Genomic DNA, 26,844 nt, shown 5'->3' with positions numbered 1-26,844 from the left:
CTGACTTCACAAGACCAAATCAACTCAGGCCCTTCAGAAACGAGTGCAACCTCTTTTTGATCTTGGGAATGTCCTCAGCCTGTATCAAGAGCATAGCCAGTAGTGAGAGTGCCTGGAAGTTGTAGTTTATTATCTCGGTAGAAGGAAGCAAGATGCCTGCCCGTGTTCTAAAGGGGCTGCAGCTAAGAGATGGGACTGCAGCAGAATTTTGCTTCATATCTGATGTGATCTTAGTGATATTGTAATGGAGCATGTGCTTGCACATAAATGCACTGGTACATGGGATGTTAGGCCCTCTGGCTCCCCCAGTGAGTCTCCTAACCTATAATCCCTACAATTACACCCTCCCAAAATCCTGGCCAAAGTCTGTTTAGTCACAGTTATCAACCACTCTTTTACAGAAAAGGAAAAAAACTGGTTTTCTGAACTCCTTTTTGGAGTTAGCAGAGTAGCTGGGATGCATGGCAAGATAAATTTCCTGTCAGAATGAGACTACTGATTCTACAGAAGATACAGGTAATTTGTTATGTAGATTAAGTTTAGACCTAATTGAGAATTTATGACAATGGGAAAAAAGGAAATCTTGCAGGCTTTAATCTTTTGAGCAGGAATTCACACGGACACACACACACACACACACACACACCAGAATGACATAGGACCAAGGATACAAAGAAGCAGCTCAGATGAATCCAGAGTACAGGTTTTTTAAAAAGGATCTAATTTGCATCTATCTCCGTATTTCCCACATGGCTATTTCCTTCTTTCTCTCCAGATCTCTTCCTGTTAGGATGCTAGTCCAAGAAGAAAAGTCCTCTCAGGGTGGAACACCTGAAACCCACACAAAGTGGAGGTTTTCCATCCTCTTTTTAAAGCCCACCTGAAAGGGAAACTTGCTCCTGATTGGTTCCTCTATTTGAGTTTCCTGGTTCTTGCTGGCCTTTGCCCCACTATCTAGAATGACTGGTTTATGTTGATTAATTTTGTCATACCTAAACCTTTGGTGATGAGTTTTCTTCCCCTTCCCTCAGATACAGATTTCAACTACTGCTCTCATATAACATAGGATCATCTTATTGACAGAACTGCTGAATCAAAGTTACAGTATTTTTGACAGCACCCCTGTTTGGAAGCTCACTCTCTTTAAAAGTAAGCTTCTGCTTCAATGTTGTGCTAACAATAAGAAAACAAAATTACACCGTGTTGAAGCATAGTGAGTTGATTTTACATGGTATTATTTATTAATACATAAGTTAAAACAAAGATGTTCACAAATAGTTGCATCATCAGTGCATGAAAAATGTTAACTAAATTATTTATTTATTCATTCATTCATTCAATTTGGATGTCTCCTGACTCCAGTCAACTTCTGCATATATATTTATCAAGAATGTTGCATAAACCATCATAAGAACTATATCCATTCTGGGTTGCCTTCTGGGTGGATTAGAGAAAAATATTCATAAGAAGTGCACTTTGCAACTGGGTGAGTAGGATATGTATTTTGCTATCACATATCCTGGGACAGAGATTTGTAAATGGCATGTTATGGGTTAGGATTAGGAAGGGAGGAAGGACACCATATTTAGTGGGATACCACATCCCATCTCCTGGGTATGCTTCTGAAGGGCTGGATCCTGTCAGTTCTGTTTAGCACAGTAGGTTTTCATTCCATGTCATATTGTTAACAGTGTTTTTGAAAACTTAGATATAATACCAGAAACATATACTGTACATCCTCACTGCATCTGAGGAAAAAAGCAGAGTTTTTTTTTTAATTTCCTGTTTTATGCTTTTCTTGATTTATTTGGTAAAAAAAAACCCACCTCATCTCCATGATTATCTTGGTATATTCTGATACTAATCCCAAAGATCAATGGCATGAGTTGAGGTAGTTCATTGATATACAAGGCAGTAGGCTCACATTTGCTTCATCTGTTTGCAGTTGACATATATTGGCTCCTCTGTTTCTGTAGAACTTGGATTTTGACTTGCATTTGCTGAGCTGTGATCAGCGCAGTTTTTGTGTTGATACGGAAGCTACAAAGGAAAGAAATAGAAGATAGTGATGAAGAAACAGCAAAAAAGGACTCCTTCAGACAGAGATGCTCACAACAGAGGCAAACTTTCTTCTTCATACTGCATTTTAAGGGTTACAGTTAGAACAATAGTATCCGTGCATGTTAATGTACACATTAAAGAGAAGAGAGTAGATGAGATGTACATAAGATTCACATGTACTGCTAAACCATAATTTGCTTAACTGAGGTTTATATAATAAGCCATAATTGGTTGGGTTCATACATGTTGAACCAAAACCAAGCAAATCACATTATCACTTAAGGTGATGTATGACCCCAGCCAAAGAATTTCAGGGAATTATCCAACCGCCAAATCCAGATCATGTACCAAACTAAAGAATATTATTAAGCCAGTTGCCTTTCGCCATGAAGATAGCTGAACTCTATCAAGAAAAAACTATACAACACACTGTCTTCAAGCTCAAAAGAGTCACAGAGAAGCATCATATCAAAATAAAGGTTGAAACTAGGAACTGACTTAACCCTAATACTTATTGTAGGAGTTAATTTTAAAAAGGCCTAAAATAGTACAAGCTAGGACTTTGCACATATTCCTAGTATGCACCAGATCTTGTACTTGCAGATGTTACAAATCAAATAAAAATGCATTTAAAAATTAAAATGGCTACAAATGGCATGACATTTCAGCATTCTCATTCAAGAGCTTTCTGTATGAGATTTCTGGTGAATTTTAAAAATGTGGTTTGCCTTCATATGCAATCACACAATTCTGTGGATGCCCAAAAATGCTGCTGATCCATAGTTGGCACGCTCATTTGAATATGTTATTAGCAAATGTATAGGCATACAGGTAAAGTAGTTCCCTGACTGACTGGACCTATAGCATGTCTCTCTTGCCAGATCTGATGGGACAGGCAGATGTAATCGGGGAGAGGCAGTCCCTCAAATAACCCAGCCCCATGCCATGAAGAGCTTTAAAGGTCAAAACCAGCACCTTGAATTGGACCTAGAACCAGACTGGCAACCAATGCAGCTTGCAGAGCAGAGGTGTAACATGAGCTGTTCTAGAAGCACACATAACTGCCCATGCCACTGCATTCTGCAGAAGGTGATGCTTCCGGATACCCTTCAAGGGCAGCCCCATATAAAAAGCTGAGTAATCCATTTGGGAGGTGACTTGGATATGGGTGACTGTGAGCAGAGCCCATTGATCCAGGAACAGGCACGACTGTCACACAGCATGAAGCTGTGCAAAGGCCCTCCTAGCCATGACCAACACCTGCTCCTTGAGCAGGAGTTGTGAGTCCAGGAGGACCCCCAGGTTGTGCACCAGGTCTGTCTGGATCCGTACAACCCCATCCAGCACCAAAGATGGCATAGTCCTAGAACCGGCAGGGCCTAAAACCCAAAGCAGTTCAGTCTTGCCAGGGTTCAGCTGAAGACTGTTCTTCCCCATCCGGCCCCTCACAGCTTCCAGACATCAAGATAAGATGTCCACAGCATCATTTAATTCTCTAGGGGCAGAGATGTATACTTGGGCATCATCAGTGTACTGATGATACCTCACCCCATGATGATGGATGATCTCACCCAGCAGCCTCATGTAGATGTTGAATAGGAGCAGAGAGAGCACCAAACCCCACATAGTAAGGGCTGAGGGTGAGATCTCTCCTCCGTAATCACCAGCGACTGGAACTGACCCTGGGGAAAGGAAATGGACCAGCACAACACAGTGCTGCCCACCTGCAATCCACTTCCTCAGGCTCAACAGGTTCAAACCAATCCCAGATAACTGGGCAAGACTCCTCTACTCCAGACCTGCAACAGGGCTGGTATCCAACTCCAAGTGAATTTGAGAGACTTTGTCTGATAGATGCTGAACACATTCTTCCACACACCCTTGCAAGAGGTTATCCAAGCCCCTTCCACCCAAGAGGGCATGTGTCACCTGAAGCAGGGCCATGGGATGGCAATCCACAGATGTAGTAAGGATGGACAAGTACTGATGCTTCACCGCCCTTATCGCTACAAGGTAGGGCTTAATAGCAGCTCTAGCGCATGTTCGGTTGAGTTTGTCCTTTGTTGAGCACCAGCAACACTCTAGACATCTCTCTTTTCAACTCCTCAACTCCTCCGTGAACCATGAGGAGTGACGGGATCCACAAGAGAGGAGAGGTCACATCGGCGCAATCTGATCCAAAGCTTTGGTCACTACCCTATTCCAAGGAGCAACCAAGGCTTTTGATCAGATCGCACGATGGACCGTGCAGCAGACCAGCAGGAACAAACCCCAGCTCCATCTGAAACCCATCAAGGTCCATCAGTCACTAGAGGTGGACCAATCTAATGGGTCCAACCTCCCTGCAGTGGACGGTGGCACTAGAGAATTCTATGGTAATCAGGGTGTGATCTGACCATGACAAGGGAGACACTGAGAGCTCCCTCAATTTCAGAACACGTAACCATTGCTCCAACAGGAACATCAGATCAGGTGTGTGACCACTGTCCCATGTCAGGCTCTGAATAATCTGGGATAGGCCCATGGCCATCATGGTGGCCATGAACTCCTAAGCCATCTCAAACCTCTAGAGAAGGCAGATTAAAATCCCCCAAGACTAGAAGTCTGGGGAAGTCCATCACCAGCCCAGAAATGGAATCGAGCTCAGGCAGGGAGGTTGCTGTGCAGCAGGGAGGCTGGTACAACAGCAACAATCCCAACTGTTCCTTAGAGCCCAACTTAATGAACAGGCTCTCACATCTGGTGGCCTGGAACAGCACCCCTGAAAGCCATAACAGATTTCCGGATGACAATCGCTACACCACCACCTCTGCCCTGTTCATTGTTGTGTCAGTGCATGGAAATCATCCAACTTAATATTCTCTTTTCCCAAGAATGGAAGAAAGATTTCAGTTGCAACTGATTCTTCTGTTTTTCCTCTGTTGGAAATTAAAAGACTGAGTGAACAAAGCCAAATCCTCAGCCCTTCAGGCTAATATAGTTGTGAAGCTACCAACCGGACAAGCATCAAAAGCTGAATATTTAGGTACCTAATAAGAATGAAACAGGATCAGCTCAGCTAATGACTATTGTGGAGAAGCAAGAAAATTCTTAATAGAACCTCTGATGTTCTGTGTGACCTATAAATTCTCACTTATAATGCCATTCTAGAAATAAGTAAAACAATACTTGGTTTTGTAAGCATCTTAGTAATTGCCATGGGTCAGTTTGAAAAGTGCCAGAGATTCACCACTTTGCTTTTCAGACAATTGTTTGTCTTTCGAAGTGTTATCCTAAGACCATAAGAATAGCCCTGCTGGATCACGCCACTAAGCCTTGCTTAGCCCACTGTCCATCCAGGTGCCTCTGATGGTCCAAAGTAGAAATTGGAGACATGTCAACTCTTGCCATTGTTCCTTGCAACAGATATCTGGAGGCCTGCTCCCCCAAATGAGATCCTGTTTGAAGCAGCTCTCGAACCTAAAATGCACAACTACTTTTCTGACACAAAAATTTATCCTAAATCAGATGCCCCTCTTCATCCAAGCACCAAATGTAATGGGATTCTCTGAGTCCAGGAAAGAAAAGAGATGTCCTAAACACGTTATATAAGGACCACAAGAATATTTCAGTCTTACTCCTTAAGCAGGCTGTTAGTTCATCTATTCAGAAGACTGTGACAAAAAGGATCAAGAGACCTTTGCCTTAATGAAGTCCCTAATGTGAGGTCTAGTATATACTTATCTAACCCTTTCTTCTTTATATTAAACCGGATTAATGAGACTCTGTGTGAATCTCCTTGGTCATGTGCTGATGTTAGGAGTTTGACATTGTAACTGGTGCAGCTGTAAAAAATACTGTTTCCATATTGCCTACAATGATTTAATTGATTTAAAAAGAGTCCAACAAACAATCTCCATCTGCACTTACCTGTCTACGAGAAGCTACGTGGTCTCTCATCATCTTAATCCTTTTCCTCTTTCTGGTAACACAAAAAAATTACTATTAATTTTTTTAATACTATTAATACTATCATTGCTAAACTTAAAATTTAAATTATTTTATTTTGCACACCTAAATCAGGATGTGTAGGTGAGCAAACATATTACACAAATCAACTTCAACTGAAATCTGTGGCATAACAGTTTCTCTTGGTATCCCTACCATCAAGAACAATTTCAGACTTTCCGACAAAGACTTTTTTGAAAGACTGGAAACCTTATATGGACTTTTTTGTTGAAAGAAAAGATTGAATTGATGATTTTTGGATTTGGGGATTAAGAATGGATGAAAAGAACGGGGAAAAGATTAAGGTGATTATTACTCGATAGGAAGAAGGGAGGAAAGCATACAGTAATTCTATGTTGTTTTTTTTAATTCCTTTCTTTTTCTCTTAATCTTACTTTCTCTTTTTTTGTTTTGTTTTGTATACTTTTATTATATTGAAACACACACACACACTATATATATATATATAGAGAGAGAGAGAGAGAGAGAGAGAGAGATTTCAGACATATACATATGTACATTTCAGACATCTATACATATATAGACAATTTCAGAAGGGAAGTCTGAAAGAGATAAACCTGGAACAAAAGCCACATTTTATGTGTTTGCAAAGGTCCATTAACTAACTTGTAATTGAACATTTTCAACCAATTGCTGCAAATTGAGGCATGGAAAAAGAGTTTTCCTTGGCAGAAATCAGCAAAATAGATTCCTCTAAATGCTTTTATGCCAACTGGAACAACTTCCAGAGAATACAACATCCTTATCCCGCCTTGTATGGAAATCAGCATGACGTTAACTTGATATTCTACAGAAAAAAGCTTTAGAAATCATGTCAGCATACAGATTTTTGGTTCATAGCATACTGTGTGCACTCCACCATAGTACAGAATAATATCTTACCTTCTAGAAAGGATGACCGTAATAGCCAGCATTAAAAAGGCAGCAATTCCAAAAAACAAAATCATATGCAGCATAGTAATCATAGGTACTACAAAGGAAATATGGAAATATAATTAATAAGAGGAAAAGTTGACTTTCTGAATAATACATAATCAGGTGGCATTTCAGATAACTTATGCTCTGAATAAGAAAGACTCAAATATATGAGAAGAAATTAGGACAAGAAGACCAGAGTAGACTATATGGAAAGTAGGAGAAAGGCTTATCTTTTCAGATAATTGTAATTATCTCATTGTAATTGTAAACAATTTAGAAAATTAAGCTGATCCACATTAGCTGACATTATTTTGAGCACAAACAGTGCCACGCTTGCAGCCATGTAGTGCTTATGGAAGAGACTCCATGAAGCAGTTCCTGTATCTGAAGGCTAAGTACAAAGAAAAATAATTTGTTGGGCTCTAGTGTTATGAAAAAGATACATTATATTTTGTTGATCAGGCAACATGACATGCTTCTATGGGCAGCTCCTAGCACACGCTCATATTAGATAATTGGTTTTGATATCAAAATACCTATATACTTGCATTATTCAAATTAACACAGCTGTCATGTAACTAGACCAGTGTTTCTCAACCTTGGCAACTTTAAGATGTGTGGACTTCAACTCCTAGAATCTGGGAATTGAAGTCCACACATCTTAAAGTTGTCAAGGTTGAGAAACACTGCCATAGGCCATTACAATGCAGCAGAGCTGTGGAAATCTAGTCAGCCTGGCCAACTGGAAGGGATTCTTGAAAGTGCAGTTCTGTACAACCATTGGTTCTTCTTCCACACCTTGCAATATAGAGTTACCTTGGGTGAAGGTTTTTCAATCACAGATAGCTTTTAAAACATGTGCTTTATCTTAAGCTTCATTTCAAAAGGCATTAAGGGGAAAAAAAAGTTTGCCTCCAGCACAATACCAAGGGCTCCCATGAAGAAGAAACCCTCCAAGATAGTCATCTGAGAACAGGATATTAAGGTTGTTCAATTTTGGTATTGTTAGCGAATAGTAAAATTTCTGCTTTCTATGTTAAGGCAGGCTTTAGATAACTATCTCTTAGTAAGAACTCCTAGAGCATCTATGACACTTTTTTTTAAGGGTTACTTTCTTTAAATAAAAAAATGAAAACAAGAAAGCCTGCATGGAGATAACTTATATGTTATATTTGGAGATTCAGATCTCAAAGGCTGAGGAAGATAACAATTGTCCTGAAGAACCTTATCAGACTCATCTTCTGAAAATCCAGGTAAAGCTGATTATTAACATCCATACTACTGAAAAGTAAAGCTGAAAGATTGTGTTTCCAGGCTATTCCTCAAAGCTGTGCTGGGGAATAAAGCATGTCACTGGGGTGTGACTTCAAAAGCTAAAAGATCCAACCCACTCTGTATTGGAATAATTCTCAGCATACAAAAATGAGGTTTAATGCAGTCATAACTGTCACTAATCAGATGGGAATTGCTGGCCCTCTTTTCCTGATATAAAATCCTATGGTAGGTTATATTTCCCAATCTGTTTTTAAGACTCATCTGCTGCAGCTAAAATACTGATGCTCTATGTTTTGCCAGACAGAAGAATCTACAGCATCTCTGGGAGAGAATCATTTCAGAAGAATGCGGAAAGTAGGATGTGAATTTTATTAGGGGTTCTGGGCTCTGGGTGTCCCCTTCAAAAATGGGGAATCTTAGACAAAATTAACTGCTATCTGGGGTTTCAGATTCCAGCCATCTATTATCTTATCCCAAGACTTCCATGCAGATGCCTAGAACTGTACAGTCTAGGGCTTTCAAATGACCTCCCAAGAGAGGGATCAGTTTGAGATTGGCTCAGGCACTGATTAATTAAAAAGCGCTTTTCTAAGAAGCTGGGTGGCATCTTTTGTCTCACACCTTCAGTTTCAAAGTACTTCTTCAGAGTTGGCCTAGAAAGGGTGGGCTAGCTGACTGGCTAAGTCCCTCAAGCCCTTGCCCCCTGCTAACAGTTACATAGAGGTCACTTGGGCTTGGCAGCCAATAGAGATCCATCAAGGCATCTACACCAGTGTTTTGGGGCATCCATGATTTGGAGTAAAGATTTGGTGTACCAAAAATGGTTTCAACCTTCCCCCCATCCAAACTCTGCAGAAAGAAATGACCAGCTTTGATGCAAAGCCAAGTCAGATACAAGATGGGCTGCTTACCAAGGCCATTTGCAAATCTGCCAACTCTCTGTTCTCAGGCTAATAATAGCTGATGGGATAGTCTAGTTTCAGAATGATCCTGGTTTTATGGTCATTATTTATTTTATTGAATTCAGAATCTTTTAAAAATCTGAAGTTTTAGAACAAATAATGCCTGGGTGCTCTTTATTTCTTTGTAGTGACTGATATGCAAACAGCAGGAGGGTTTGGTTCTTTTTTTTTCTTTTTTTCAGGATTTCAAGTCTGGTATAAATATCCACCAGTTTCAATGTAACAGCCATATTTCCTAGAAACAATGTGTAGAAATCAGAGGCATTTCACACGTTCCGACATCCGTCCCATCTGTAAGGTGGGAAATACTTATTAACCGTGCCTTGATGTTCAGTCCTAGAAACATGTGGGCGAGTGATTTCAACCTTCACTGCCTCTTGACTGCAGCTCTGTGGAAGAAACACTGACAGGCTTGACAGTTACAACACACGCAACCCAAACAAGCAGGCAGAGCCACTTGTTAGGTGCTTGGCCACAAAAAGGTTTACAATGTGTGCCAAGTACACAAACGGTGAGAACAGGTCTATGACAGCAAGAACTACTGAGCCATGTGCAAAACGAAGCAAAGGTGTGCTGTGCTTAAGGAGCAGATCCACCTCTTTGTGATTTTCTCCCTTGCATTTTTCTTGTAAAACAGATATGGATCCCGTGAGGCCACCTTCAAATACCCCACCTCTTTTCTGGAATCTGGCCCATCCCTCTGCCATTTGCTCAGGAACAACAACATTGGAGTTCCTAAATTGGCTAAGGCTGCTTTGAAATATAAAAAGGCTTGTAATTGACTTTGCTGCCACACGCTCAGAAGATTAGCACTCCTATCATCCGGAAACAGGATCAGCAGCACCTCCGTAATACAAATCCTGAAATCCAGGCAGAGAGCAAAGAAGCTCCAAAGGATCACTGCTGGCAAACAATGAAACTGATTCTATTAAAGGTGATGAATGAGGTGTGTGAAAAGGAAAAAAGCAACAACTGAGAATGGCTGTGGCTGACGAGGAGGCAAAAGCTTGAAGGTTTTAGGGCTAAAATGTATAGGGGGGGGGTGGGTTAGGACATTTTTAATGCATGTTTCTATTTTTAATTATTTATGGATTTTAGCCATTGTTGGAGGGATTGGTGTTTTTTCCTTTTTTGTTATTGTGAGCTGCCCAGAGTCACCCATTGAGGGAGATGGGCGGCATACAAGTTTAATAATAAATAAATAAATAAATAAATAAATAAATAAATAAATAGCAAGCAAGCATCAGGGTTGTGACGGAGCAGTCTGCGAGAGAAAGCATCTGCCTCGATTCTGTCCTCCAGCAATACCATTCAGGCTGGGATGCATCCTGATCAAGAAACCTTATATATTTTGTGGCTCAAAAAAAAATTCTTATGAGGGACTTATGAATGTATTTTCACTGCCTGTTATTGCTACTAATGTTAAAATTGCGATGTTCATATTCACTTGGTTTTCTGCGCAAAGTCTCCTGTACCTTTTTTCAATCCTCCTACCACAGGGAGTGCATTCTTTCTCTTAATTACTTTCTTACCAACTTTGGCTAGCTAGATACTTCCCTCTTTTACCAAAACTGCTGGGAAACATGGAGAAGAAAAGACAAGGCTTAGTACAAAAGAGAAGTGAACGAAAGCAGGAAGGACAGGAGAAGGTACAGAAGAGTGAAGAGAGAGCAGGCCTGCGATCACTTGGGCTCTCTGGACAAGATACCTGGACCTCAGGTTTGGAGTGGCCTATTCAGCTGCAGTGGGAGCTCTTCTAGACAGAAATCAATAGGAGGGCAGCAAAAACAGGAAGAGATTGTTGCAAAGAGATCTCAGACAAGAGCTTAAGCTTGCAAGCAGTAAGAAGAGAAGAGATAGTTTCTTGATATTCAGATGTAGTCTTGGGCCTGAGCCAGAAGTCAAACTGAACACTTGCTTTGTAGTGTGTTCAGTTTGTGGCATCTGCGGGTCATTGGAAAGGATCACAGCAATGAAAAACGTCTGCCTGACATTTTGGGAACTGTGGCCAGTTGGAGTCAAAACAATATAGTTTGAATAGACTGTGGTATAAGGCACCTTCAGAACTTCAATGTTTCTTTTGCATTAAAGCAAACTGTTATCTGACCCAGGGAATCCATGAGAAAACGATTTTTATGAACAAACCAAGTGTAGATGCAACTGTCTTGGCCCTTTCTTAAGTTTAAGTCTAGAATTCAAGAGACAGGGCTCTACAAATGCAAAAGGCAAATATATCTATATCTATATCTATATCTATATCTATATCTATATCTATATCTATATCTATATCTATATCTATATCTATATCTATATTTTAAATAGGGCTTCCATCCTCAGTGTGACTTGTGCATTTGTTATTTTAGAACATGGATCTGGTTCTTTATTCTTCATTGCTTAAACTGATGGGAAATGTTTCTGCAATAGGATGCAATAATAAGGTTTTATTTAGTTTGACATCTCTTACCTTTGTAACATTTCCTTCTTAACACCTTTGCAACATTTCCTTTCCTGCTTACTTTTTAACCATTCAGTCAAAGGTAATGCTTTCACTTTTTTTTTCATTCTCTTTTGTTTTCCAGATGTTTACCAATCATAGGACAGTGTAACATATATTTATTTAAAAACATTTCAAGGGTTTTGCTAACATTTTCTTAGAGAGTTAGCATTGTGTAAAGAGTCTATGGGAGTGGGCAGCTATAATAAATTTAAAATAATAATAATAATAACAATAATAATAATAATAATAATAATAATAATAATAATATGCTTTCCCTTAACTTACCATGGCTATTAATGGTCAGTTTTATCCAGCCAGTTCCATTTTCTCCATTCACCTTGTTGTAAGAATAGCGGTACATTCCAGAGTCAGAAGGTGTGACATGCCAAAGTACAATTGAACTGTTTCTTTCAGAGGAACAATCCACACGGTTTTCATAATCCGAACCATAGATTGGCATTTCGGAATCAGCACACTGGATTATAAAGTCTATACAGTCAGGTTGAACTCTTTCCCATGTCACTTGATTCACTGCTACATCAGAGTCATTCCTATATGTAAAGGTGACATTTTGTCCTGGTTCAGTAGTCACATGATACTTTGACAAGTCTGGAAGCTCAAAAGGTCCTGTTTTGAAAATAATAATAAAAGTAAGGTGTGTGAGAGATAGAGATAATGTAATTCATAATGTATTTATGTTCAGAAATGTTACATGGCTTTTCTGCTTTAGAAGCACTTAAAACAGCTGACAAGTTAATTAAAGACAGAAATATAAATACAAGTAAATTTAAAAGTACAATTAAAAAAAAAGTATCTGCATTTATAACATCAGTTGATCAGAAAGGTGAGAACCAGTCAGATTTCTTGAATAATGCCAGGAAATATTTCAGAAAAAAATATATAAACCTTTACTTTACACTTAAACTAAAAGAATTGGAGATAAATAAATCTTGGATGGAAAGTTCTTCCATAAAATAGGAACAGCCACCAAGCAAGCCCACTTCTACATGAATAGTAGTCTGGGAAATCTGGGTGGAAACTGTGAGGGAAGCTCTCTAGATGTTCTGGATTTGTATTACGTGATCTGTTCTTTGAGATCCAGTTACAGCTCTGGCTGACTAATTATGGACCAACCATGGTTTCCAAAAGGTCCTCCAGTGCAGGATTCCATATTGACAGTTATAATAATAAGAGGTGAAATGGGCATGGGACAATCCTGAAAGGTCAGCATGCTCCAAAAACACTTGCAGAAGGTGTTCCAGCTGAAGCTGGAGAAATGTTCTTTATGTTACAACAACCTCATGGTACAGCCATAAGGTTTAAGGAGAAGAGCCAGTGAGCAACACTCCCAAGCTGAATGTCCATTTTTTCAAAGGGAAGGCAATCATCTAGAGACATATACAAAGCTGGTCAACCTTACCCCCTGCCAAGAATGATTCTATCTTATCCAAATTGCATTTGAGTTGATTAACCCTTTTTGAAATGGAAGAAAATGTTATGTACAATGATTAATCTTGTTGACACATTTCTTTCAGTCTCTCCCACCCACAATTACAAAGGCAGACAACATGGGCAATTGAGAAAGTGAAATCAGAGCTCCCTGGTCTGTGTAGAAACAGCAACTAATCTCAGTGAACTGTGGAAACTGGGATATTTGTAGTATAACCTTGCCAGAGAAAGCAGTTTACCTGGTCCTTACTGTGTTTCAGATATTGAGTAAAATATTGTTCTGTACCTTTGGACTTTCAAAATTAAATGAAATTATATCACTATAATTTATTTGACTCTCACAAATTATTATACCTGCTTTTTTTCTCTTTTTTTCTTGCCTTTTATGATATGCTGCCATTGATTCTTTTTAATAATACATTACACCGGGTTCCTAATAACTGGTGGGCATATTAAATAAATAAAAACAGAGGAAATATTAATCATTCTGTTTTATTTCCTAAAATGAAAAGAGTTGTTAAAGGAGAAGAAGTTGTTAAAAGTGTGTGACCACTCAGGGGAGTCAAAAAATCATGATGGCAGCTGCAACTGCACCCTTGAAGCTCCGTCCTTCAGACTGTTTTGATCTTTCTCTTGGTGGGATAGAAACATCCTGTAATATGCATTTACCTAGTACGACTGTAATAAGTTGTCTAATATGGATGGAATTTTAAAAACATTTCTCATATATGAGTCTGTCTTTCCCTCTGTATATGCACACTTTTATGCAATTTTCCTAAATATATTATGATTTTTATGTCTCTGCTGTATACAGTACACTATACTATGCAAGGATTTGGTAGTCGAGCTAGAAGAAAATGGCGAATTGCTTTTAGTTTCATCCGAAACACACATTTCCACTTTTAGCAGAACAGAGGTGAAGGGAACATCTGCAAGGACAATTGGAGCCAAAGGAAATCAGGTGCTGCTAGGAAAGAGAAGGGTGGTGGGTCTAATACAGCTTTTAGCTTTTTTCCTACCCTTTGTTGTTTAACTCAGGACAATTTTTTATAGTCACTGAGTGCAAGAAATACAGCTCTGATCATGTATTTTTAATATAGTCATCTACATTTTTTTTCTTTATCATAAATGGTTACAATAGAAAAAAAAAAGAATCATATCATACCCTCTTCATTGATTTGAAAGCATGCATGTCATTTTTATGGCTACCTTTCACCGGTTTGCCTACTTTCAGATTTATGGCTTCTTAAGCCACAGATTGGCTCTTCAATTTTTTTTCTGCCACACAACAACCTCATATTTCTATCATTTAAACTGCCTTTTAGTGGACTGTAATAGTTATAGTGACTTGAAATGTTGACACATGACACATACGCCATAGTTATTTTAAATTATTTCCTATCACATAGCAAGTGTCCATGCATGAAAAATTATGGCCATACTATTCTTTAATTTTCAGTAGATACTAGTCTTTTAAGATCTATTTTCATACTGCCTAATTATGCTTGATGGCTTATATGGCTCTTCTCTAACTTGGTGTCCTCCAGATGTAGTCCATCAGTTTCCATAATTCTTAGCTATATTAGCCACTGATTGTGCTGACTGGGGGACCCTAAGACTTGAAGTCCAACACATCTGGAAGGAGCCAGATTGGGAAAGTCTGAGTTTATAGTTTCTGTCATTAAAATGAATTGGTCTAGGATTCTTGGTAAGACCTTAAGCTAAGATTTTTCTCAGGTGAGGGCACAGAACAAAGGAAGAATAACTTGTTCCGAATGATGATCCAGAAGACGGAAGCCTTCTGAGAAATTTATCATCTCCTTTTCAACAAAGAACTCCTAAAAGTGGAGGAAAGGAAATCTCATGTTTCTGATGTTGTGCCGTTGCAGATAAATTCTGAACCATACTTATGCTACGGTGGACGACAACATACGGTTATCACAAAACCGGGCTAAAAATTGTGTCAAACCTGTAGTCACCATTATTGACGTACAAATATCTGCTGAACACCAATGTTTCAAAAAACAAGAGTCCTTATATCACACACAAATCTTTGGTTGTACTGGAATATAATGTGTTATATGAAGAACAAAATATGTATTCAGAGTATTTCTCTAAGTTTTATATATTCATCAGAAACAAGTTACTGACCCCAGATTTTTAAAAAGGAGAGAATTTGAATTAAATCTGTTAATTTTTGTGTCAGCCAAAGATTCAGCTTTGACATCAGCTATAGAAGGCAAATGTCTATTTCCTCATGAGTTTCTGAAATCGTACTTCTAATTATATTTTATCCTTTTTGCTGGCATGGAGGACTTTCTAAGCATGAACCTTCCTATTCTATTGTTCATTAGGATTTATTCAGAATTTAGTGGACACTAAAACAACCATCCCCAGTCTGAGTATCCTCTATCATCCCAGAACTAAATGGCTACTTGGAGAATCCTAAGAGTTAAAGTCCACCCATCAGGAGGACATCCTGACTGGGGAAGGATCTAGAAGTTAGCATAGTCATAGTCCAAAGTGAGAGGCAACTGAACTTTCAGCTAGGACAAAGTTCGTGAATGAAAGGGTGCCAGAAATACAGTTTGCGTCTTTCATGTAGAAACATACAATAGCAGGTTCCAAAATTAAAGGCTCCTAGCAGCTGATGGAATAAATAGTAGTGAGTATAATTAATCCGCAACATCTACAAACAAAAACAGTAATTCCTTTGGTACTATTTTTTCTTCTTTAGGTAAAATATCTATAGTACCTGTGAAAAGTACATCTCAAGAGCCTTTGAATCACTATCTAAACCCACCAGCAATGCTCTTTAAGAGCAAAATTGCTCATTGTTAAAGAGGAAGATTAACATACTTTCAATTTGACATTTTTGGTTGAAAGTGACAGAAAATATTGCAAATGCCATGAAAGCATAACACGTAATTCTTAAATTATTTTATAAGCCAAATGGCAAGGCTGGCTGGGGAATTCTGGGCATTGAAGTCCACCCGCTCAAAGTTGCCAAGGTTGAAGAACCTTGTTTTAGAGCACAAAACTGATGGGCAGGTGAACAAGGAATAACTGCTCTATTTCTTTCATTTCCAAGTTTTTTTTTTCCTGAAAAAAAATCTTTCCCTGTTAGATGCAAGTGTTGTGAGGCTCCAAAGTGGGGGAAGGGACGTGTGCAAGGGAAAGAGAGATGCTTTATGTTTTGTACTACGCCATCTTTGTAGAATGAAGCAGCCTGGATTCACACATTGAACTAAGTCATAAACTTCAGTTCACAAACTACAGTGGCTGAGTTTACAAGACCCACAAAACCCAAACCAAACAAACCATGTTCATTCTTTACGCTATTTGTGAACCCAATCAGAGATGTCCACAGTATCTGTACAGGAACAGTGGATCTAAGATATGATGTCTTGCTATGCTGTTCCATAAATTAAAATTATTGTTTGATAGAACTAATGAGTTAGAAGTCACATTGGGTATTATCTAGTCTAACCCCTGCCCAGTGTAGGAGTTAACCAATTAAGCATTTGATGAAAAAGTTAAGATCTTCATTTCCCTTGGCAGCATCCCAGCTTAAAAATTCCACCTCTGTTCCTTCTCCTTTAGAAGATATCCACTAACAATAGCTTTGGGTGATGAATGGCTGCCTCAGACTCACTGTAATATCATAGGGAAGGTAGGAAAAGTTCACCTGAGGACATCCTCAATGAAACTTGATTTCTTTTTGACCATAAAAGCAAATATCCAGAATTTGAATTTATCAGTAGTTTATAAAATGAAAATAAACAGATTCATCTTACCAGATTGAACAACATGTATCCTCTTTTCCCAGATCCCATATGGAAAAGTATGAAAGGAGCATTGGTAAAAACCAACATCTGCCTCACTAGTGTTGTTGAAAACCAAAGACTTGTTGTTTGAGGTAAGGTTAGTGACCTGGACTCTGGCCTTATAGTTGCTTTCTATATATAAATCATAAGGCAGCCTGAAGACTGCAATGATCCGTTTCTTTTCATTCTCTTCCTTCTGCCATGTCATCTGAGAAATGGATGCATTTGTTGGGTAGACACATTTAAGAGCCATGGTGCTGGAGAGTCTCACAATTGAGTCCACGTGTTTTCTTTCTGCCACAAATGCAGCGCTGCCTAAAACAGGACATTTTTATTTTGTTAAATACTGAGCCACAAAAATACACAATTAACACATGCTGTACCAACTGAACAAAATGTTTCTCCCAACCCGATCCCTTTACAGTTGAAGAACAAGCTCAGCAAACCCATCTCCCAAGTTATTACTAATAGCAATACAATGAAGTTATAATATTGGCTACAATTCTCTATTATCCAATTCACTTTGGAATCTCTATTATTCACTAATTCACTTTGAACATCGTGAGGTTCACTTCTAAGTAAACATCAGTAGGATTGCAACACCAGAAACAAATACAAAATGGTCTTATTTTTATCTGAATAAATTACTTCAAAGCTTCATAGATTTCAGAGGAATTTAACAGGAAGTAAGCAAGCATAAGACCAACAAAAGAGAAATTTATTAGTTAAGAAATGAGTCTTACTTTGATAGGATTGTAGAAACACAGACACCAAGAACCCAAGGCAATTCATCTTCAGCATAACTAAAAGGACCGGGAGAGCTTCATCTATGCTTTCTGTATTTCCTGGCCACATGGTAGGGATGGTGGTATTTTTATCTGACTGAAGTGAGCAAGCAAGACAAAGGGCATCTCTTTAGGGAACTCTTGTGGTGTAGGAGTGTCTGTAAAGAGACACAGGAAACTCATTTACCCTTTCCGTGCCTACTCTATCTATGTAGCTTAACAATAATTCCATGACAATCTAAGACACTGTAAGATACTTTTCTGACCTTTCAGATCAGTTCCATAGAGTGGCTCTATGCACTCTCTGCTAAGAGAATTGATTGATTGATTGATCAGCTGCCTGAATTGCTTCCTTTTTTTCTCACAGTTGGGTTTCTCTGTCTCAGAGTTTAGATTGGAACCTTTGAATGTTCTTTGTTGCTATCAGTAAAACTGTGCCTACCGACACTTTCCTTCCTTCCTTCCTTCCTTCCTTCCTTCCTTCCTTCCTTCCTTCCTTCCTTCCTTCCTTCCTTCCTTCCTTCCTTCCTTCCTTCCCTCCCTCCCTCCCTCCCATAGAATGGACATTTTAATACATGCAATCTCTTTGCCAGTGAACCATTAAAGCCTCCTCTTGGCTTCCATTCCAGCCAAGTAAAAAGTAAACTAATTCAATTTGCCCCCATCAATTGGACTGAACCAATAAAGCCTAAAAAATATTGTCTTGCATGAGCAGGCAAAGAAAGGTAGTCACTGAATTTGAGACATAAATCTTTGCTGTGTATACACTAACCCTAAAAGAAAAGGCATTATCTTGTACAAAAACTCCCTTCAAGAGCAAATTCAGATTCAGAGATTATTTACAATTACACTTCGAAGTCTGGCACAGAAAATAACTTTGCATTGTAAAATATTTAATCTAAGATTGCTAGTTCCTGACAATTATAATGACTGTGTACTTTAATCAATACCAGTATTTAATAGCCTAGTCATAAACTGTATTTAAGTGAAATGTCTGTTCATTCTTACCTTTGTCACATCCTTGTGGTTAGATTTATGCTACCCAGTCAGATGAATGTCAAATACTTAGAATATTGGCTGTTCTGTGGGTTGGATTATAGGAGCTCCTGTGTAAACCTAGTAGGAGCATCGGTGCTCTTGGCAATATTGCCAGGGGTCCCTCCAGCACTCATTTTGGCATAGCAGGACCATATTGGCAGTATTAGGAAGAAGCAAAGGGAAGTTTTTGTAAGTCAAGTTCTGCCCCTAACTTCTTGCAAGTCATTGGAAAATATTATCAGAAAGACATTAGTTCCTACTTTTTATTTTCTTATTCCATTACTTGTTTGTATGTTTGTTGGGTGAGGTCAGCTAGAGTGGACACGCTCCAGGTCTGATCAATTAAGCAGAAAGACTACAACTTTCATAGCTCCGCCCATAGTTGCTAGGTAAGCAGTTCAATTATTGGGACCCCTAATAGTGCAGATAGGAAAGTCTGCAAAAACTGAGTTGATCTAGACTTACGGATGGAGCTTTATATCTCCCAATTCATTTTTTAGAATCACTAATACATTCCTATTCTCCAACATAGGAAAGCTCCTAGTTATTTCAAAAGATGTAAATGTTTGTAAGCACTCCTCCATTGGTTTTGCACAGACCACCAGATCTAGCAGAGGGAGCATGCTCCAGGTCCCCTCTATGAAACAATGTCATCTTGTTAGATCCTGGAGTCATGCCTTCTCAATAGCAGCACCTGCCCTGTGGAACAGCATCCTCCCAGTATGGCCCCAACCTTGATTGTCTTCCATAAGACTCTGAAGACCTGGCTTTTCTCCAGACATTTGGGCCAGATGGTTAGATGAGCGCTGCCGTTGTCAATGTGTGCTCCCCCCCCCATCTTCTGAGTAGGGTTATTGTTTATCCTTGAGTGCCTGGAGTTATATGTTGTTGGTTTTTCTGTGTGTTTTTAATCCTTGTAAGCTGCCCAGAATCATATGTGCAAGATGGGTGGCTATACCAATCAATCAATCAATCAAATAAATAAATTCAGTTTTAATCCAATAGACAAAAGCTGTATATTAGACAGCAAATATAGATCAAGTTACAAAAGACAATCTTAATAGTATTATAAGAAATGACATTGGCTGAAACATAATTTCCCAGTCTGTATCACCTAGCTGTGAAATGGAGATACTGGAAAAGAAGATAAACATTTCATTGTTCATGTTGTAACATTCCAAGGATGATATGCAGAAATTCCATCATATTTAATTTAAAGTTACTCAGTAAAATGTCACATGAAAGGCTCTACTGAGGACAGCAGCACAATGCGCTTTCCCATATCAGATGTATTATCCAAGGGCTGCAAAGCAGTGTGCCAACATAAATTACACCTTGCACTATACCACCATCAGAGGTAGATAGTTATTTTGATTTAAAGGGGTGCATAAAACTCAGGACAGGATGAGCCAGAGGCAGCAGCAGCACAAGGATCTCACTGTAACTTCCCCAACATTTGGAACTGCACATTTCATCTGATTATCTTATCATTTATATTTTATCCTTCTTAAATCAGATAGCTATTCTGGATTTTAATTTCTCTCTGAAAAGTCCTGACTGAATCTGGCAAAGGGTCCTGACTAGAAGCTGCAGAAACACTGAAGAGGAGGAAAGCCTACTTCTTGTCTGAGATTGACTTCATGCTTTTGCAAGCTCCCAAGATAAAACTGCCATTTGATCAAACACACAGCTTTGTCTTAAATGAAGGATGTTCAACCCATTCCTGCAAAAGATGCCTCTTGATACATATGTTTTGGTGCAAAAAATCTGAGGACATTAATTTAGCTTGCTTTGTCAAGTGGACAGTTTTTACAATAACTTCTTGGTGTATTATTTTTCCACCCAAAGGACATTTTCTAGTTAGCATCAAAGAATGATGGGGGCTTCAAGACCATCCATATTTCCCAGGTAGCATCAAGGAAGGCTTCATGGGCAAAGGCATTGCTGCGTGTGCTTCTGATTCCTCTACACAGAGTGGAAGATGCTTCATTTCAGGAACTATCTTTCCCAGACTATGCAGAAGCAGCAATTAGCATACAAAAGAAAGAGATTAAAGTTATAAAATCTTGGCAACATTGAAAAACTCCAGGGGTGTCAGTAGGGTATGGCAAAAAAAAGTCAAAATGGTGGTCATGACAGTGCAATTGACATTCTATCTGGTTTGCACCATTGCTGTTATCTTGACTTTTTTTGAGCATCTCCTGAAGAGATTCTTGAAAACATTTGTGTAGTTAGAGCAGAAGTTCTGATAAATGTAAGAATTTAGCACATTGTAAATGGTAAGTAGCTTGTGGTGGTATCTGCAGCAGGAAAAGAAATTAAAATGGCGGTTGCAGCAATGTGGTTGAAGCTCTGTCCGTAGAGAAAGGGCAGGGCTTTGATCACGCTGCCACAACCATCTTGATTTTTTTTTAAAAGTGTAACTTGTAAATATTCACTGAACTGTCGAAGGCTTTCACGGCCGGCATACGATGGCTGGTGTGGGTCTTCTGGGCTGTGTGGCCGTGGTCTTGAAGTCTTGTTTCCTAACGTTTCGCCAGCACCTGTGACCGGCATCTTCAGAGTGCAGGAGCACAGACAGGAGCAGTTCTCTCTGTGCCCAGGGTGAAGTGACCCTTCTGTGGGTATTTATAGAGATCTGGGGGGGGTGGGGGGGGGTTGGGTTACTGAGTGGCTGCTTGTTTTGGAGTCAGCATCTGTGTGTATTTTCCTGGGGATTAGGCAGGGTTTTTTCTTCTATTGAATTGTTAACGAGGGGCTGCTGGGGGTGATTAGCAAGTTCATTGTGTGAACTGTTCACATGTCCTGGTGGTTGAGCTGAGTTCGTTGACCTTTTGCAGGCTGTATTTTTCAGGATTGGTAGCCAGGTTTTGTTGATTTTTAGACTCTCCTCTTTTTTATTGAAACTGTGCTGGTGTTTGTGAATCTCAATGGCTTCCCGGTATAGCCTGGTATAGTGGCTGTTGGTGTTGTCCAGTATCTCTGTGTTTTCAAATAGGATTTTGTGTCCAGTGTGCTTGAGAGCATGTTCAGCTACTGCAGATTTTTCTGGTTGCTGTAGTCTGCAGTGTCTTTCGTGTTCTTCACTTCACTTCACCCTGGGCACAGAGAGAACTGCTCCTGTCTGTGCTCCTGCACTCTGAAGATGCCGGTCACAGGTGCTGGCGAAACGTTAGGAAACAAGACTTCAAGACCACGGCCACACAGCCCGGAAGACCCACACCAGCCATTCACTGAACTGTTGGCAAGGCTTAAACCAAAGGGAACATTCTTTCACCTTTGGTAGGAATGTGATATAAAAGTTTCAGATTTTGGGAAGATTTTAATGAGTTTAGTCATGCATAGCTGGACAACAGCAATGAACCAAAGGTGGGGTGTGAGACCAGACTGCCGCAGATGCAGGCAGTAAGTGGTGCAGTGATAGAGATGGGACCAGTGATACTTCTGGGCCTTGTGGTGCGATGCAATGAGTGGAGGCACCTGGGTGTCAAATATGCTAGATACACCATTGATAAACCAAAAAAATGGAGTTTTCTCCATATTTCTCCAAATTGAGTTTACTATCTATATTTGAGGGTCACAACAAAAATTGCAAAGTAAAACACTAATCAAAGTTCTACTTTTAACAGCCAAATTAATTATTTCCAAGTAATGGGATAATCTAGATAATATCTCAATGGGTAGATGGTATGATAAGATCTGCTCTATAGCATTGCTGGAGAAAGTTTCTGATAAAATCCATTGCTTCACAGTTCAAAGTAGCAGATCATTATTTATATGAGATACGCATCCTTGTAAGAGACTATATCAGTATTATACAGTCATAATTAAGTTTAAAAAACCATATCAGCTAAAGAAAACATATTAGCAATCATGTAAACTTTAAATATAATTAATAACATTGAAAGAGAAATTTTGAATGTTTTGACCTTGCAGACACTGCTGTGTTCATCTAGTCTCATTATTACACAGCTACTGCAGGGCAAAAAAGTCAGACTGCAATTAATCTCTTTTAACATAATCTAAATAGTAGGTATCCAACATGGGGTTTCGAAGGGAAAGACTGGGCCAAGGTTATAATTTGAAGATTAACAAGGGGGTTCTTGACTTTTAATAAATTTGGGATTAAATTGATTAAAGAGGTTTATTTTAAATTTGAAACTCTAGCCCTTTCGTTGAACAGGTGAATCCAAGATGATTCACAATATATTAGAATGTGGGTGTGAGATATGATCAAAGCCTGGCCTCTTTTTACATGCATGTGATGCACGTTAAAGAGGGATGGGCTCCAAGTGAGCATGTATGCCCACCATCTTGACTTTTTTGACCCCCACCTCCAGCAAGAGGGGGGTCTGGCTGCACCTTTGCCACCAATGCATTTCTGACCTAAATGCTTGTATACGCATTTAAAAATTTCTAGTATAGGAAAAATGTAGTAATTTTGATGACATGTTGTCTGATGCCTCTGTGTGATGTTTTGCAGCTGAAATATTTGCCCTTTGCTTTGTTGCAGTTGCAACCGACAATTTATCTTTCAATCTATGGTTTTCAACAAGCAACCCACAGACTTTACTTGCTATTTCCACTATGTTACGAATTTCCTCCACAACACACAGAATTTAGATCTTTCATACATTGTGGCCACACTTGCCATTTTTTCTTCCTAAACTGTGAAGCCTCAACAGCAATTATCATAGAAAATGTCATGTTGCTGCTAGGTCTTTTCCTTTCATTTATATTTTAAGAATGATTTTTATTCCATTAAAATATCCAACAAGAATAACCTGAAATTTAGGAGGTGGCTCATACTTAGCTGTACACTACATGTACAACTGTTATCCAGGACACAGTATCTTCCAAAGGAACCCGTTCACATAATCAACTGGAATTGGTAGACATTAATTGGTGAATTATTAAGAGATGGTAAACATACTCTAAGCTTCCTGTAAAATGGTATTGGATCAAAAGTAGCTTGAGATAATTTCTCTGATATTCAGGTATATGCAAAAACTTAAGCCTCTGGCATTAATTTCTACCAAGTAAACATCACCAACATTTTATGGTCTTAGATATGATGCTGATATATTCTCTTATAAAACTGATTCCTAATGCAGCTATACCTCATTTAGAACTTTCAGTTCAGCATTTGATTGTGAGAATGTGACCAAGCAGAAATTATTAGATGGAGCACTCAAATCACTATTAATCAGTCAATCAGTCAATCAAGCATTTGGTTTAGAAAATGGCCTTTCATTTAGTCGTGCTTTTCAAGGAAGCACCATTTTATTAGTTTCTACTTCTTTGAAACAATGGTAAATCAAATGAAGTAACTGAAAGTGACCTAAATTATACAATAGAGAAATTAAAAGACATACAAACTGATATGTGTCAAATATCAGAGTAAGTGATGCTTATTCTGCTAGAAAATAAGAATCAAAAACTTGTGATCTTTTTTTTGGCGGGGGGCTGCTGGGAAATAAATAAATAACCAACCAACCAACCATTATGCTAGTCACTGCTCTGAACATCAGTGATTAAAAACCTTCAGCAAGATCTAAAGCAGACGCACATTATTTAACAGTACTGAAATGTAATTTTTGCATTTCAAATTCAACTAAAGGGAATTTATTCATAACTAAAGGGAACAGATTTTTTTAAATGCACATTTTTTAAAAAATGCACATAGATGTAAAATATTTATGTTAAAATAAGGCGCTCATCACTGTGACTATGAGAGAAAGAAGGTGATTGGATGAAGGAACTTATGACATTTCTTTGATCTCTTCACATCTTCCCAGGGAAGGGAGCAGTACAAAATGTAAGATCAGGTTACTTGACTTGGCATCCTAAGCATGACAGAGTGGACATTTCACTATTGGTCAAACAATCCTGTTCTGTTTTTTTTTTTTTTAAAGAGCAACCTATGTGACAGGCTAAACATACATTAGCATATTTTACATCTCAGGCTTACATTTTTCTTGCCATGATCTTTCCCCCTCAATCTCCTCTAGAAACATTTGACTACCACTGATGTCTCCATGGACCTCCAGCACTTGAGAAGCTGGCTAGAGCGCAGCAACAGATGCAGAGTCCCCTTCTTTTAACTCAGGACTGGGTCACTGTCACAAAGAGGCAACCCTTCTTTTCACAATGGCATTAATAAAACAGACCTCTTTATTAATACAAGCTCAAACACTGCAAACACATTCACATAATTACAATTTACATAATTAAAATCAGTTATTTCATTACTTTCTTACATCGACCACCTGTAACATCATAATGCTGGAACAGTGTTTCCATGGAAACATTTACTATACATTCTTTGGTATGACAGACTCTTCTATTAAGTCAAAAAATGTGCATTTCCCCCCACTTTTCTTGGTAGATAATCTAGTGCAAGGGATTTCATATTTAATATGCCATTTTAGTTCTGATGCCTTCTGGAGAAGCCAGTCCTACTGATGTGCCCTGTGTTAACATGGTGTCTGTCAACTGCTGAGAAGCTGCACAAGTGTTTCCAGGCACTTTAAGTAGTAGGCTTCCTCTTGACTTTCTTGTGGCTGTTCAAGACCTAAAAGGGGAGGGAACTGCATTAACTTTTTAAATAGGAGATAAATGTCCCAGTTGAAAAGAGAAATAACAGCTACACCTCTGACATTTTCATGGTGTTGTGAATAGTCACAATTCTGATATTCCATTATTTAGTCCTTAGTCATATTAAATTAAAATACATTTTTCATCAAAATCTGGCAGCTGAGTCCCACTGACTAGCAGGGCCTCTCCAGAGTTTCTAACATGGGTCTTTCCAACCCTATCTGGTTATAGTGTGGTGCCTAGGTTTAAACCTAGGCACCACACTGTTCTACAGACCATTCTCAATTATTCAATACTCTTAGGCAATATTACAATATATTACATAATATAGCCCTACAAACTTATTTGAATGGGTGAGGAATGTATCGGTCCTTTGTCCAAACACTGTCTCATTTGATACTCCCTCCTACGAGTTAGAGCATAATGCACATTATATTACACATAGAATGCCACATCCTTGAAATTAATCTGTTCTAGAACAGAAGTGCTTTTGGCTGTCCCGGTGGTTACATAACTTGCTTCTTCTCCTGCATGTATGTAGGCTTTTTCCCCCCATGAATCAATAAAAAATGGAAAATGTCAAGAAGGTGGATGTTCTACTTAGCGACAAAGAATAGAAAGATTATAATTGTAATGTCAGTTTTACATAGTCTTAATAAACCAAGCCTTCATCAGCACAGCTGTACACTGCCATGATGGAATGGGATTACCAAAGTTGGCCCTACAGGAGCTGTTCATCTGAACATCCCATTGGTTATTCAAAGTTTGAGAATATCTTAATTCACTATGTGTTAACCATACATTTAGTATGCAAAATAGGGCACAAACTAACATTTTAAAAAAGTGTTTATTTCTATAGAAAGGATTGAAGCGCATGCTTAATTCTTACATTTTTTTTTTCTAATTTTGGCAAATGTCCTTTTACTAGAATTAAGCTTCTCTACTTTTGGAAATTCTATTTTCATCCTTGCACAGACGTTAAATTGAGTCTGTGTGCACAAGCTTCTGTACAACTCATTATGATTTAATGAGAGCGCTGCTTGTGCTAATTATACAAGTTATTCTTTTGCTTCACTATATAGCTATTTCACTAGGTAACTAGCTTGGATGTAAAAGAAGATAATCCACATCTGGTTCTCTAGAGGAGGCCATACAAGTCGGCTTTTGAAATCATTATCTTGATATTCTATTTTTTTTTCTTTTACTGAAATGTTTTATGGTTGAATCAAGAAATAGATGTGAAAATAAATCAAGAGCATCTCAGAAGATGAAATACTTCTAAAAGCACATGCAGCTACCAAATCATAATGTTCAAGAATATCCATGGGAAACATTACAGATTTCTCTTAATATAAAATACAGTGTGCTCATGGTACACCTTTTTTTTTAAAAAAAATTATAGATTATATTTCTCTAAAAGTTTAATC

At 38.6% G+C, this 26,844-nt stretch overlaps 2 protein-coding genes across 3 annotated transcripts in view; both read right to left on the bottom strand.

The window, feature by feature from the left end:
* Nucleotides 1–1,248: 1,248 nt before the first annotated feature.
* On the bottom strand, nt 1,249–17,867 carry CD226 (CD226 molecule). Its single transcript, XM_088130663.1, has 6 exons — nt 17,741–17,867; nt 16,968–17,312; nt 12,007–12,348; nt 6,952–7,039; nt 5,971–6,022; nt 1,249–2,040 (listed from the first exon to the last, which is right to left on the bottom strand). The coding sequence occupies exons 1-6, from the start codon at nt 17,850–17,852 to the stop codon at nt 1,921–1,923; spliced, it is 1,059 nt and encodes a 352-aa protein (XP_087986789.1). The 5' UTR covers nt 17,853–17,867; the 3' UTR covers nt 1,249–1,920.
* Nucleotides 17,868–22,001: 4,134 nt separating this feature from the next.
* RTTN (rotatin) overlaps nt 22,002–26,844 on the bottom strand; it is a 106,193-nt gene continuing 101,350 nt past the window's right edge. For both annotated transcript variants that reach the window (XM_088130579.1, XM_088130580.1), the window contains one exon: nt 22,002–25,394. In XM_088130579.1, the coding sequence (XP_087986705.1) occupies nt 25,312–25,394 (83 nt within the window). In that variant the 3' untranslated portion in view covers nt 22,002–25,311. The remainder of the gene's footprint in view (nt 25,395–26,844) is intronic.

The sequence above is a fragment of the Python bivittatus genome, unplaced genomic scaffold (genome assembly GCF_059951505.1).
Source record: "Python bivittatus isolate LINGU-HERP-01145 unplaced genomic scaffold, Pbiv_v1 ctg000840_np1212, whole genome shotgun sequence".
NCBI lineage: Eukaryota > Metazoa > Chordata > Lepidosauria > Squamata > Pythonidae > Python > Python bivittatus.
This window is presented reverse-complemented; position numbering and strand designations above follow the sequence as displayed.